The sequence below is a fragment of the Eschscholzia californica genome, unplaced genomic scaffold (assembly GCF_041429995.1).
Source record: "Eschscholzia californica isolate CP2 unplaced genomic scaffold, dmEscCali1.0.p SCAF_6, whole genome shotgun sequence".
Taxonomy (NCBI): Eukaryota; Viridiplantae; Streptophyta; class Magnoliopsida; order Ranunculales; family Papaveraceae; genus Eschscholzia; species Eschscholzia californica.
Genome location: NW_028238483.1, coordinates 35,584,334 through 35,598,023, shown reverse-complemented (window position 1 = coordinate 35,598,023; position 13,690 = coordinate 35,584,334). Strand labels below are relative to the sequence as shown.

At 35.9% G+C, this 13,690-nt stretch overlaps 2 protein-coding genes across 2 annotated transcripts; one reads left to right on the top strand and one right to left on the bottom strand.

Moving 5' to 3' along the window:
• Positions 1-8,459: 8,459 nt before the first annotated feature.
• LOC147534122 (uncharacterized) lies at positions 8,460-10,723 on the top strand. The gene is made up of 6 exons (XM_086646086.1): positions 8,460-8,891; positions 9,051-9,302; positions 9,398-9,571; positions 9,651-9,757; positions 9,847-10,070; positions 10,161-10,723. Exons 1-6 carry the CDS (start codon positions 8,688-8,690, stop codon positions 10,631-10,633), a joined length of 1,434 nt encoding a protein of 477 aa, XP_086502212.1. The 5' UTR covers positions 8,460-8,687; the 3' UTR covers positions 10,634-10,723.
• Positions 10,724-10,740: 17 nt separating this feature from the next.
• Positions 10,741-12,540, bottom strand: LOC147534121 (zinc knuckle (CCHC-type) family protein). Its single transcript, XM_086646087.1, has 2 exons — positions 12,332-12,540; positions 10,741-11,939 (listed from the first exon to the last, which is right to left on the bottom strand). Exon 2 carries the CDS (start codon positions 11,794-11,796, stop codon positions 11,008-11,010), a length of 789 nt encoding a protein of 262 aa, XP_086502213.1. The 5' UTR covers positions 11,797-11,939; positions 12,332-12,540; the 3' UTR covers positions 10,741-11,007.
• Between the last annotated feature and the right edge of the window lie 1,150 nt (positions 12,541-13,690).

Sequence of the window (13,690 nt, the reverse complement as noted above, 5' to 3'; positions counted from 1 at the left end):
TAGTGCCTGGTAGGACATCTAGCCCAATCAGAATCTATATATATATCGGGACTCTTGGAGGCGTGATGGGAGCTTAAAGTAGATAAAAACATACCCCTTCGGATGGAGCCTGTCCGACATCGAATAACTAGATGAGCAACACGTAGATGAGGGGAATGATGGTTTTTCATAAATAAACTGGGAGATGAGTAATATCGAACATGATGTGTGGTAATGTTAGTGGAACAGGTTATCGCTCATCTCAGTTGAATGATTTTACTTTACTACATTTCATTAAACTCTTGTGCCAAAAATAATAAAAATGAAGAACTGAATTCGGGTCTTCGATCCAATGACCCGCTGTGTTCCAACCGTGACCCACAACAACGGCCGACATTCCAGGAGGTTTTGGATAGGCTTAAGGATATGCAGAGACGGTATTTGATTCAGTTCCAGGCTACTCGTTTATTAGCTAATGGAGAAAGATCGCGTAAAATGTCAGAGACTTGAACACACAGGAGATGGGACAAAGATGCAAGCTTATGGCTCTATCTCCAGGTCGAGCAATCGCCATCTACAAGGCAGGCAGATAAGAACAGTTGATGTTATTATGCAGACAAACTCTAGATGTACATATTGTCACATCTGTATATAGACCTCGCTCTGGCTGGATGAACACAGATTTGCATTAAATGTTGAACAAAAATAACGGCGTGGATACTCCATGGTTGTTTGATCACAGTAGGGAAAAGAATTGCACTATCTACATGGGGCTCAAGCACCAGAGGCGGCCGTCTGTGCGTCTACAATCTTGGTGGATATACCAATTGAGTTTAGGAGGGATAATCTCCTTCAACATCGTGTATGTTTGTGTTTTTATGACTAGATTCTTGCCATTTCTCATTCTTTATTCGTTTTTTATGTTGTTTTCAAGAGCTTGTTTGTACTACATGGAGGGGACGTGAAGGTGTGAAATTTTGCAACGTTGTAATGTTTGAAGTTAAGAAATTTGAAGAGCGATGTGGTTTCGAACAAGTTAGAATAAGTGATTTAAGAGAGAAATAAGGACAGTGGTATTACACCAAACAATCTTATTCTTTACACAGGAAAGAGATGTTCAGTTTGCTGCTTGATTCACTAGTAGGCAATACACAATAAGATTGTGAAGCCATGACTGAAAAAGGGTTTCATCAAACTGTGGCTTGACCTCTGGCTCTCTCTCTCTCTCTCTTACCCATATAATGCAAATCTTTGGTCTAAATTAAAGAGATCGACCAGACGAATGCAGCGGGCCAAAGAGCTCCTGATTTTGACATCTTTAAATCTCTGAAAAAGAATATGGCTGACATCCTGAAGTTGGAGTGATACTATCAACAACCACAGCTTGCAGATGATTTTGTCAAAGGGAAGGAAGAATTAGTAACTTCTCTTTATTTCAATTGTTTATACTATTATAGAATGTTAAATTTCGAATTTGAGTTGGATGAAAAATTAAAACCAATTATGTAGTAGCTGTCATTTACAATTATAAAGACTTTCGACGAAGGTTGTCATTGATCGGAATTTATAGTCGGTTTTGAGCTTTTTGGAGGTCTTCTTTTTCCGGTCATACAGGTAATAAACGTATTTAATTTCATTTTCGACGAATGGTACGTTGTTTCTGATTCTGATGATGATCCAGTCTGTCCCTGAAATAGCTAGAACTTGAAATTTCTCCATGTCTTCGTCCCAATCAAAGTGAATAGTTTCTTCAGTCCAATTACTACTATTTTCCTTCTTGTCGTGGAGATCTTCATGTAGTATCCACATCTTGATAGTGTTTTTACTTTCGAAAGCACCCTTAATTTTATTCACACAAGCTAAACATCCATCTACCTCTAACAATAGAGGTTTCTCCTTAATGCAATTAGGGATTGAGATCAATCTAAACTTTTCACTTCCAACATCAAATGACACTATAACCTTAAATTCATCATGTAGCCGAGAAATGGAACCATTTGCATAAATAAAAGGTTCAGAATTTAGCTGATTTTGTGGCAGTACCGTATCAATTTTTCTCCAAGATTCATCTTTGCCTAAGGTAAATACCTCACAAAACCTTGTAGTATATTTAACACCACCCGTAAACTGTACAACAGCCCATATGCGAATGGCTTTGAGTACGTTAGTGATAGGATCAAATCCAAGTCCAAAAGTCTCAAGAGATCCGGAAGTACGCGTGCCATTCTCTAGAACACGATTTCTTTTTCCTATATCCTCTTCTATTTTGCCTAATCTCCATCTTTCTCGAGTACTAAGATTGTAGACTTGGACACTTAAATCGTCGTTAGTAAAACATAGCAAACCGTTTACGGGTTTGTTCATAATATGTGTATGGACTGGCAGTTTTAGCTTAGGAACATGACTCGTCGCAGCACAATTACGTAGATCCATTAAAGAGAGAGTGAATCTTGTAAGCATCCTACTCGAATCGGCAGTGCTAAGGAGTACTAATGGGCTATTCTTAGACCGCGCAAGATGTAAATTATGAAAGCATTCATCGTATTTAATTAAATTATTCCACTGTTTACACACTAACTTGAATCGCATAAGTGACTTTACCGGAAGTCTACTCAGTATCTCAACCACTAGTATATCATGGTCATTGAGAAAAATAATCTTTCTTCGATTCTTCTTAAAACAAAATAGAATAGACAAAATTCGTCGACCTAAATTTGCAAATATCTTCATCAATAGTTTTGTGCCTCTCTTTCTCTATCTTGATTCTCTCTGTTTTCTAGCAGTGTTGTTTCTTCTTCCCTTCTGCCCGTGTGGTATATCTAGCTCTAGCTAGGTAGGAGAAATAATAATCTAGTATTATTTCACGAATAAGAAACTACTATTCCTATTGGAAAAATTCCAATGGAAAAAAGAGATCAAACTTGGAAAAAAAATCTTTGCCCTGAATTTTCTCTTCTAATATTAGATCTAATTCTTTATTTGATTATAATATCGGGTACCTTTCCAATCCAACTATTTTCTTAAAAATCAAAATTTGGATTCTATTCTCCTACTTTTAGTCACATACTTCCCACAATGAAAACACGTTTTGCATAATTTTGTCATACAAAAGAAACTACTTAAGTTGTGTTTGATAATAACTCTGGTGAAAGGAAAAAAAAAGAAATTAGAAAAAAAAAATTCTCGGAGAAATGGTTTCATTCATGAATAATTTCTAAAGCAATCCTAGGTTGTTTATAAGATTTCTAAGAAAGTGGACTAATTCCTAAGTTAGTTTAATAACCAGTGGTAGGACATCCAGTCCAATCAGAATCTGTATGTCCGGAGACGTGATGGGAGCTTAAAGTAGACAGAAAGATACCCCTCCCATTGGAGCCTTTCCAATATCGATAACTAGAAGAGCAACACTTATGAGGGGAATTATGATTTTTCATAAATAAACTGAGAGATGAGTAATAGCGAACATGATGTGTGGTAATGTTAATGTCAAATAAAGAAGACGAATTTCATCGAAAAAAAAATAAAGAAGACGAGAAGACACCCAATTAACCGATGATAGATAATGGGGTTCTTGTCAAGGAATGCCATCGGTAGAACCTAGCCATAATTTTTGTTCCATGACGAAGGCAGGGTACGAGAGATTGACATTCCTAAATCCTTTAGGATGTCAAAGCATATTTACCTTTGTTGACATAAAACAGATATCACAAAAGTGAAAAACTTCGATCCTTAGAACATACTGTGATCGACCAACACCTTTAATATAAGGCCAATGATATTGCTCTTAAAACGAGATATTAGATTAATTTATATTCTTATTCTTATATAATGTAGTACATATATAGTTTCAACAAAAAAAAATGTAGTACATGATTATGATTTTGATATGGAGAAAAAATCACAGGCATAACCAATTTCTCTTTTTGGATGCATATTTGCCCTACATACCAAATGAGGCACTTTGGTAGTTGGGTTAATGATGCATGAAAAGTAGATAAGCAAAAATAATAATCAGTGGAAGATAAAAGATGGGTCCTCATCATCATGAGCATGACTGAATGACCCTGAGTTCATTTTTAGATACAAAAATCATTTACTATTGAATATCATGCCATCCATTAGGCCGAATAGAACTCGTGCTAGTTTCTTCTTTTTCTGCCGACTGTGGATCCTTTTGCACCTTTTAAAGCACTATCATTAAATGATTGATAAAAACTCATCCTCAAGCTAGTGGGGAGGTTTGATCTTTCAAATCATCAAACTAAAGTCACTTGTATTGAAGAAAACTGTGGAGGGGATTATGACAAAAGAGTCAACATTTGTTTTTGATGCGAGGGTTCTTTATTACTTACATAATCTCCCACAATAGTGTTATATGGAGAGGCGTGGCCGTGTGGGAGGGAGAGTGTCATAAGTCTAAATCATTCAACCCAGAACGGCGGTTCCAGTTACGTATACGGTCTCATAAATAAATATTAATTGGTTAAGGTATCGTTTGACAATCAAATGTAGTAGAGTGATGGTGGATTGGTGGTCGAAGGTAAAGTTGAAGGTTAAAATAGAGAGCAAAATAACACCAAGTAAATTATTGAACTAACAATAAAGATTCCATGGTTAGGTGTAACCACAACATAAAAAACACAAAAACAGAATTCAAAAGGAAGATTAAGAAAAATACAAATTAGGGGATAAATATCTCAATAATCTTTCATTTTTCTAAATCAAAATCACAACCTTCCTAGATCCTAGTCATACTTACACCATTAGGTGTAAAACGAATAAAAACACAATATGTCCATGTCATTAATGTATGCTAATATAGTGATATACTCCCTTACTTTTTATTTTAATTTTTGACCACCAAAAGATTCATTTCTTATCATAAAAGATGAAAAGGGAAAAAGCAAAATCTAAAGGTAATTCTCCTCCACAATTTGCAAAAGTTTTAAGGGATGTTCATTAATCATGTGCAATATTTAATTAATTTTATAATTGTATTAGGGAAATGGAAGATGTAATAAGGGACTGACTTCTTCCACCTTTTATACTAAAATGACAACTCTAGTATGTAGCTCTTTACTAAAATGAATGAAACATTTCCTTTTAGAGTTGGTCCCCATTTAGACATGTAAAGAGTCTCTCTAAAATGTGTTATTTCCATTGGCAACACACTTCTTATGTTTGTGATTCTGATTGTTTGTAACTAAAATGTGCAAATCTAAAATTTATTGAACTTTAGTATAAATAAAATAATTTGGATGAACTTTAGACACTTTAGAAGGGCCTTTAAGGACTTAAAATCAAGCGGTTATAGTGGTTATTCAATTTATGAATCATGATGTACTTTTGTATTTCTTTTCTTCACGATGTACTAATGTTCTGTAATGATTCTTGTAATCTATATAAAAAAGAAACTTAGAATCCAGGCTCCGCCCTTGACAAATCATACAAGAGCTAGTGTTTCAGAAGTGCAAGTTCATAAAAGAAGTCATGACAAGTCTAAAAACAAGGGGTGAGAATAGGGGTGGGAATCGGTCCGGACCGGTCGGCACCGGACTCTAACTTCATCGAACCGGTCGACTCGGACATAAACTGTTGGTGACCACCTATTTACTCGGACGGACTCGGACGGTCACTCTCAAGAATTCTTTGTCCATTGACCGTCCAAGACCGTTTATTTTACCGGTCCAGTCGGACACCGGACGGTCTCGGTCCGGACTTTCCAATAAATTTACTTAATTCAGAACTTTATTTTTATTACCACAAACAAAATTACTTACAAATGAAGATGTTTAGCCAAGAAATCAAAAGTAAATATAAAAAAGAAAAAACACAGTTGATCATCATTTGACAAAATATAATTAAGCCATGCACTAATGTTTGATCTTCCAGAGGACTATATGACTATAGCCAATGATCATCATATATTCATATGTCTATAAATTCAACGGTCAACTTCTAAAAATGAGGACAATTTAGTCGGTCAACCTATTCGGTCACTCGTACCGGTCGGTTGGCGGTCGGTCCTTCGACATAGAATTTTGACCGTGACCGTCCGCCAATTCTTTCGGGCCGGTCGGACACTGACCGTTATGACCATCGGGTGTCCATGGACACTTTTTATCTCGGTCGAACGGATCGGATAGCGGTCTTCCGGATCTTTTTCCCACCCCTAGGTGAGAATGCCAACAAGTAATATTGTTTGTTTGGAGTGCCTTTTTGAACTTAGTACATCTCTAACAGGAGACTCAATCTCTAAAATTTAGAGTCATCCATAGAGATGTGTCGAGAAACAATCTTCAACTATGACTATTTGGAACTTCACAGAGAAGGGAAAATAATTATCTTGAAGATGCGCAAGAACAGAATCTAGAGTATCTTCCTGTGAATCTTTGATCGTCGAAGTCATCATATTTTGTTTATTTTGACGATTAAAAGTTTTCCTACATGACTTTTTAATAACTAATTAATTTTATCGATTCGTCAAGTGATATTTGCATAAATATATTTTTTTTTGAAGAAAATTTACATTTGAGACATAAATATAGGAAGACTATTATTTTACCACCTAAAAAACAAAATTAAATTAGAGACCTAATAGAATGTTGGATTATTTGGAGAGGTAGATACCATACTTGCCAATGAAAACGAGCGCTCCTTCCTTCGACGTAACCTCATGAAGGTCTGCGAATAGACCTAGATCTGGAGAGATTTTTTTTTTAAAGAGAGAGAGAGAGGAGAGATAAAAAAAAAAATTTGGGTTTGAAGGTCGCCGGCCGGAAAATTGGCCGTCCGACGACTTTCGCCGGAGAAGACGATGATGTGGCGATAACGTGAGGTGACAGAGAGGTAATGAGATGGAAGAGAGAGAAATGATGACTAGTTAACGGAAAGTTAACGATAACTGAAAAAGAAGGCAAAGTAAGGGGCCAGACAGGAAGCTGGTCGTAAAGTTTGGGGGCATTTGGGAAATAACCCATATTTTCACCTTGGAGATGTTGTTAGGATGAAGGAAGGAGCGGTTATAGCAGTTTGGACGGGTGATTTTATTCGCACTCTATGGGGAATTTTGGAGAGGACGAAAGATACGTCGGCAGCCGTCTAATAGAATGTTGCGTCACATCCTGTGATGAGTTAAAAAGACAGAAAAATACTACACTAGTATTGAACACGAGTGGGACACGTTTTATTTGAAAGATAGGCATGTTGATGAACGGGGGTCCCACACGCCCGAGTGACGCGGATGCGACGGCTGATGAATATGCTTGAGTTAGACGAAGATTGACATCTGACGTCAGCCGTCTAAAGAACTTGTTTTTTAATCATTTGGTTGTGTCCCTCTAAAGGGGTCCCATGCTTTTGCTACTAGCCATCCTCTATAGGTAGGTAGGTATTCCTCGTGAAGTTCAGATTGAGCCGTCCAAAACCCACGAAATTGGATAGTCTGACGATTCTCGGACTTGACCTAATCCGTGTTGTTCAAATCTTACACGGATTAGACTCAACTCAATCTGAATGTCCTCAGACTGTCATACCACACAATCAGTGTGCCACGAAGAGAGAAGAAGGTTCAAAAACAAAATGGAAACGAAAATCTCTTCTTTAAAGAAGATCATAAGTTGGGAGAGACTTCAAATAAGTTGTAAATGGTAAAAGAAACTTCTGGAGAGGCAAAGATATTCCAAATAATTTTGCTCGAGAATTATCATTTGATTATCAATAACCCACTTAATTCTTCTTCTTCCTAATTTTTAAGGATAAAACCTCAATGGTTTGAAAATATAAACATGACATTTTGATTTCTAACTTATCATTTTGTGAACAGATATAGCACTTCCTTTTTTTTGTTGAAGGGAATAGATATAGCACTTGCCGTCGAAAAATAAAATGTCTCGAAATATCTTAATTTAGAATGTCTATTTGTTTGGAGATGTTTATTTATTAATAATGAAATGATAATATGGGTCGTAAGCTTAAGTCCAAAATAAATCTTAAGAAAAGTTGAAGGCACAATTTTGAATGAAAATCTAGATTAGATTCTTCCTCCTTTATAGTCCAATTTGTTCTTTTTATAATTATTCTCACCTTCTTTAAAAACTATAGGTTTCTTCTCGCTAGAATTTACATTCATTTTCGTAATTGTTTTTACAAAACTATATTTTAACTGAAAAAATAAACGTTTTTGGATAATGACACACATTATCTTTACTTTTTCACCGACTTTTTCCGAAAGCTACACGATCAATTAATTTTAACATAATTTTTTATTTGTATAGTTTTGTAGACATTTTATTGTTGAAGCAACTGTATTTTGAATGTTGACCTACAAATCCAAAACTAGAAACGATAAAATAGGCGGTCAAGCGAGGGAAAGCTTGTCAAAAACACATGTCCTAAGTCAAGGACCTCAAATAAAACTATTTTCCTTGTTTTTATTTCTAATTATAAGAGATGATTAGGTTGTTAAACATTTTCAGTTTATACTTAAACCTATTAAAATCCAAAGATAGATAGATTAATTTTCTAGAGGGAGAAAGTCAATTCCTTTTTCTTTCTCTCTCTAACTATCTATATGTGTGTGTATATATATATATATCGAGAGAAGTTTGGTTTCCACATCCTCCAACCATATTGAATTATTCAAAGTTGAAGATAATCCAACAAAACAATCTGGGTTTTTTCTTCTTATCATCAAATTCAAAGAAGATATGGTTCAAGAACTCTACTTGTGGAGAAATAATGATAATGATAAAAATGGGTTTGTTGAGACATCTATTTCAAATACCAACAAGTTACATCATTCAATAAATACTGTTAAAGAAGATTATGGTTATCTTGATTTTGATTACTCTGATGCTAATCACAAAAGGATTAGATTAATGGAAGATTCTAATCATCATCATCAACAACAGGTGTTCTTCTCTCTGTTCTTTATCTTGAAAGCTTTATCCTATCATTTCTAATTTTCAAATGGTTTTTCTTCTTCTTGATGTTCTTTTGATCATTTGAGTTTTGGGGTTTAATGGGTTTTGTTCTAATTTGCTCTCTCATGATGTATTTCTTTGTTTTAGAAAAAGGGAAGAACTCTCGACTGTGGGGAGCCAAAACTTCTTGGGTTGTCATTGAGAAAGACACCATCATTTCTAGACCTTATTGATACAAGGTTGTCTAAAAGGAAGAAAGCTCCTTTCTCTTCAATGAATCAAACTACCAACAATGGTAATCCAAGACCAATAACCAATTACTGTCCCGCCGAATATCCGTCTGAGAAGCTGAAAGCATCGAATTTTACAGCAACAATGCTGAGAATTGGCTCTTGGGAGGTAATATTTTTTTTCGCTACATCGATACTTCCTTCAAACTATGCTATTTAACATTCATGAACAAGTTTGTGAACTTAAAAATTTGGAATATGCAGAAAGTAGCCAAGCATGAAGGGGATTTGGTGGCTAAGTGTTACTACGCGAAGAGAAAAATCGTGTGGGAGGTGTTGGATCAAGGACTAAAGAGCAAGATTGAAATACAATGGTCCGATATTTCTGCAATAAGAGCAGTCTTTCTCGAAAACGAACCCGATATACTAGAATTAGAGGTTCGACATTGCTTCTCTGAAATCCTTGATTTCTTTCGTCTAATTACCTTATCTAATCTATGAATTTGGTAACTTTCAGTTGAGCATAGCTCCTTCATTTCACAGAGAAATGAACCCACAACCTAGAAAACACACTCTCTGGCAACCTGCAACAGATTTTACAGGAGGACAAGCACCATTATACAGGTACAAATAACTTGGAAACCATTTTCGGACCACCTTTATATACACATACACGTTATTTTGTGTCCGTGTCTCAACTGATTTTTACGCAGGAGGCATTATGTCAAGTTTCCTGAAGGAACCTTGGAAAAGAGCTACCAAAAGCTACTACAATGTGACGAACGCTTGTTTATGTTGAGCCAAAGACGTTTTCCTTCATCCAACAATCTGTTTTTTCAGTCGGAACTCAGTCAACATCAAAACTTCTATCTTAATTTCAAGGGTAATGAACCAGAATCTACGTTGCCGTATCACCAATGTAACATACAGATGTCTGGTATGAATCAAAACATGTACTCATTTGTTTCTTCTCTAACCTTTCACATCAAACCCACTTAACTTTTCTTGATAACCTGTAAAATTTCAGTCACTGGTGGCCTACTTAGAGAAGACATGGGTCTTCAAGGATTTGAACAACAGAGGAGTCCATTTATAAATCAAGAAATGATTCTCAGATCAAGGGAAGGAGGAAATCAAGTTCAAGTTCATTCTTTCCTTCCTAATGAAGATTCAAATTCTTCCAGAAACGAAATCGAGAGACTTGATCCCAATGGATGGCAACTCAATGCCATTGCCTACCATTTGTTAGATGAAGCAACTGCAACAATATGTTCAGATGATCAAAGGGTTTTAGCGAAAATAAGGTCTATGAATTGCCTCCTCGAGGCAGAAAAAGAACAACACACAAATGCTGAGAACACAAGAAGTTCGACAGTAACAAGTAGTAATGGTGACTTTCATACCACATATAGACAATGTAATGAGGATTTGTTCATGGGACTTGAGAGAATATCATCGTTTCCATCTTTATATTTTGTAGGTGGTGATACTTCAATGTAGCATGAGTATTCTTAGTTCCATTTCTATCCATAAACAAGGGTTGTATTAAGTAAAACAATCAAGTTTATCAATGAAAATTATCATACACAATTTCTAGGTAGCTTCTGCAACATTGAAAATAATTCATATTCGAAAAGAAAGAAGTCTTTTGACGTTTACAATTCAATAGTGAAATAACTGGAAAGGATTACTTTCAGTTCTGATAACATTTAGATCTACTTCAACACAAGCAAATGAAAACTAGTTAATAATTGAGACAGAGGCATCACCATTAGAACAACTTATTCGCATACCTTCAAGGCCAAAATCTCTGACGTCTATCATGTTCCACAGTCAATGTAATCGATACCAGATATCGATAATAGTCTGCTTCCCTAACGCCTTTTACTGTGACGTTTACCTTTTCTCCGGCTGCTTTTATCATCTGAATCAGAATCTGAGGCAGAGTCTGAGTCTGAGGAATCGGAAGTTGAGCTATATTTTCTGTGTCTCCTCTTCTTCTGTTTCTTGTTCTTTCTTCTCCTCTTCCTCCTCTCTTCTTCTGAATCTGATGATGAACTATAACTTGAGCTGCTCCCAGAAGAATAATCGGACCCAGTAACTGATGAAGACCCACTATCAGTTTCAAAAACAGATGCTTCACTGTCCTCACTCCCCGAATCAGACTTTGACCTGTGCTTCCTCTTGCTTTTCTTACTAGTGTTTTCAGTCTTCTCTTCCTTCAGAATATCAGGGTTATCTAACTCATATGAAACTGACAGCTTCATCTTCAATTTGGGATTTTTGAGTTGTTGGGTTCGAGAAGGTCGTGAAATGTAAACACGTTCGTTTTTACATTCATATGTCCAGTGACCTGTTTGAAAACACTTCTGGCATTGAGAAGACGAGCCACCAACTGAAGGCATAGAAGTTTTAAGGTCTTTCCGTTCACCCAACTTTACAGCCTTCTCAGTACTCATCAGATACATCTGACGTTTTGCTTCTTTTCGTTCTTGCCATCTGCTTGGTCCTTCTTCCTTCTGTCCATACGCATTCACATTTCTTGCTGCTGCTGCAGCTGCCCTCTCTGCCTGAGAACGACTAAGACCCTTGGCAGCCGTTAAAGTCGCTGCCTTAATCCTATCAGCAGCAACCTGAGATTTTTCCTCTTTTTTACTTGACATCTTTTAACCTAGATATACCAATTTGAGATGAAAAGCAAGTATCGGTTCCAAATAGTACAACCCTAGATTTCAACAAGATCCTTGACTTCAACTCTTCAATCACAAAGATACTCAAATCTCTGGTACTCAAGATCCCCAAGAACCTAAAATTCGAATCAAGGAAACATCATACAGATAAGAAAAAGCATAATATTGATTACCGATGCACCAAAGAAAGATCTAAAACTCGGAAACATCGAAAAGGTTAGGGCAATAGAAAGCAATCTAAACAGTAAGTGAAGAATGAAGCTCTTAATTTCAATACCCAAAAATTAATTCATCTCAAGTCAAGACCTTTATTTTGACAAGCAACAGAATACACCTAAGTAAAACAACAATTACAGATGAAAACCCTAAATAACTATGAACCCTAAATTCTTCGTGTGAGATAATTGATAGTAAATTTCAACCCTAAATTCCTCAACTTTACACCAAGCAAACAGGTAAACCAAAATCAATAATTCATAAGATCAATAACCAGAAGGAGAAAACGCACCTGAATACCCGAGGGGAACGAAACCCTAGAAGCGATGGCGGAAGGAACGAGTGATCGGGGAAACAACACTGACTTTGTCAAACTTAAGAAAAACTCGAAGGGCACTAGTAGAATTAGAGGGTGTTTGGTTTTTCCATTAATTAAGTGCACCTCCACAAAACCGCCTCCTCACCGCTTATTTGCTTTTCTTATAACTACTTTGTCTTTTCTTTTTTAAAATCAATCGAAAACATATTTCATTCACAAGTGATTCCATCACATGTTACATGGATGATAATTCTTATTTTTTGAGAACAACATGAGAGTTACATACTTTCAAATGTAAAGTGTCTCATGAAGGGAAAGAAATTGACTAGACACAGACACAAATATCCTATAGATCGAGAATTAAAGACCCTAAAGGTCGACAAAAAGATCTTATAGATCGAGAACGAAAGACCCTAAAGGTTGACAAAAAGAAAATTACACCAATAATATTTTAGTAAAAGTGTAATCTTGCTCGTTCTTTTCTCTTGACTTGTAATTTCATCTTCAATCTTCTTGAATTATTCATCGTAGAACTCGGAGATATTGAATCTTCTTTTCTCACTGACATCTTTATCCATACTTCCATCCCTGTATAATAAATAAGAGGTATATTGAGAAAGGCTTCTAGCACAAAGAATGAGTGGAAGTTGTAAGTAATAAGTGTACCATATGGAATTCTAGTATACAAGTCCCAAACATGGAGGGTTCTTTTAGATCACCCAGAGAGAAAGTAATAGTGTTGACAATATCCATCACCACTTGCGGAAAGATATTGAACACAAGTACATGTCTCACTTCAACTCGGTATTTAGAAGTCTTTGTAATCCTTTAGAGCATCTCCAACCCCAGTCTGTCTTAGGCCGGAAAAATCACTTTTTCACCTAAATTTTTTTGCCTCAGTTCAGCCTCTAAAATTCAGCTCCAACCCCAACCTCTCTTGAGGCCGAAAATTTGTTTATGTGAGAAATGCGTGTGTGGCGTTTTTGTTGGTGTGCAAGAAATGTGTGTGGTTATGTGTATATATAAAACACGTTTTTGAACTATTTTCAAAATAATATTTTTTTTCCAAGGTTGAAAAATTATTCGGGGACCGTCACTTTCGTTCAATGTATTTTAATATTTTAATGCAAAAGTCGGTTTGTATTAATATAATTTTATTATTAATGGTGGTTTTGATTTTTAAGTTATTTTTAATTTTATATTTAATTGTTTAATATTTTTTAAAAAAAAAACAAAAAAATAAGCAGATCTGGCCGTTGGATAAACCTACGTTGGGGCCTCCCTTCAGTCGCTCCTAATGTTAGGGGCGACTGCGGAGGAGCTCCAACCCCC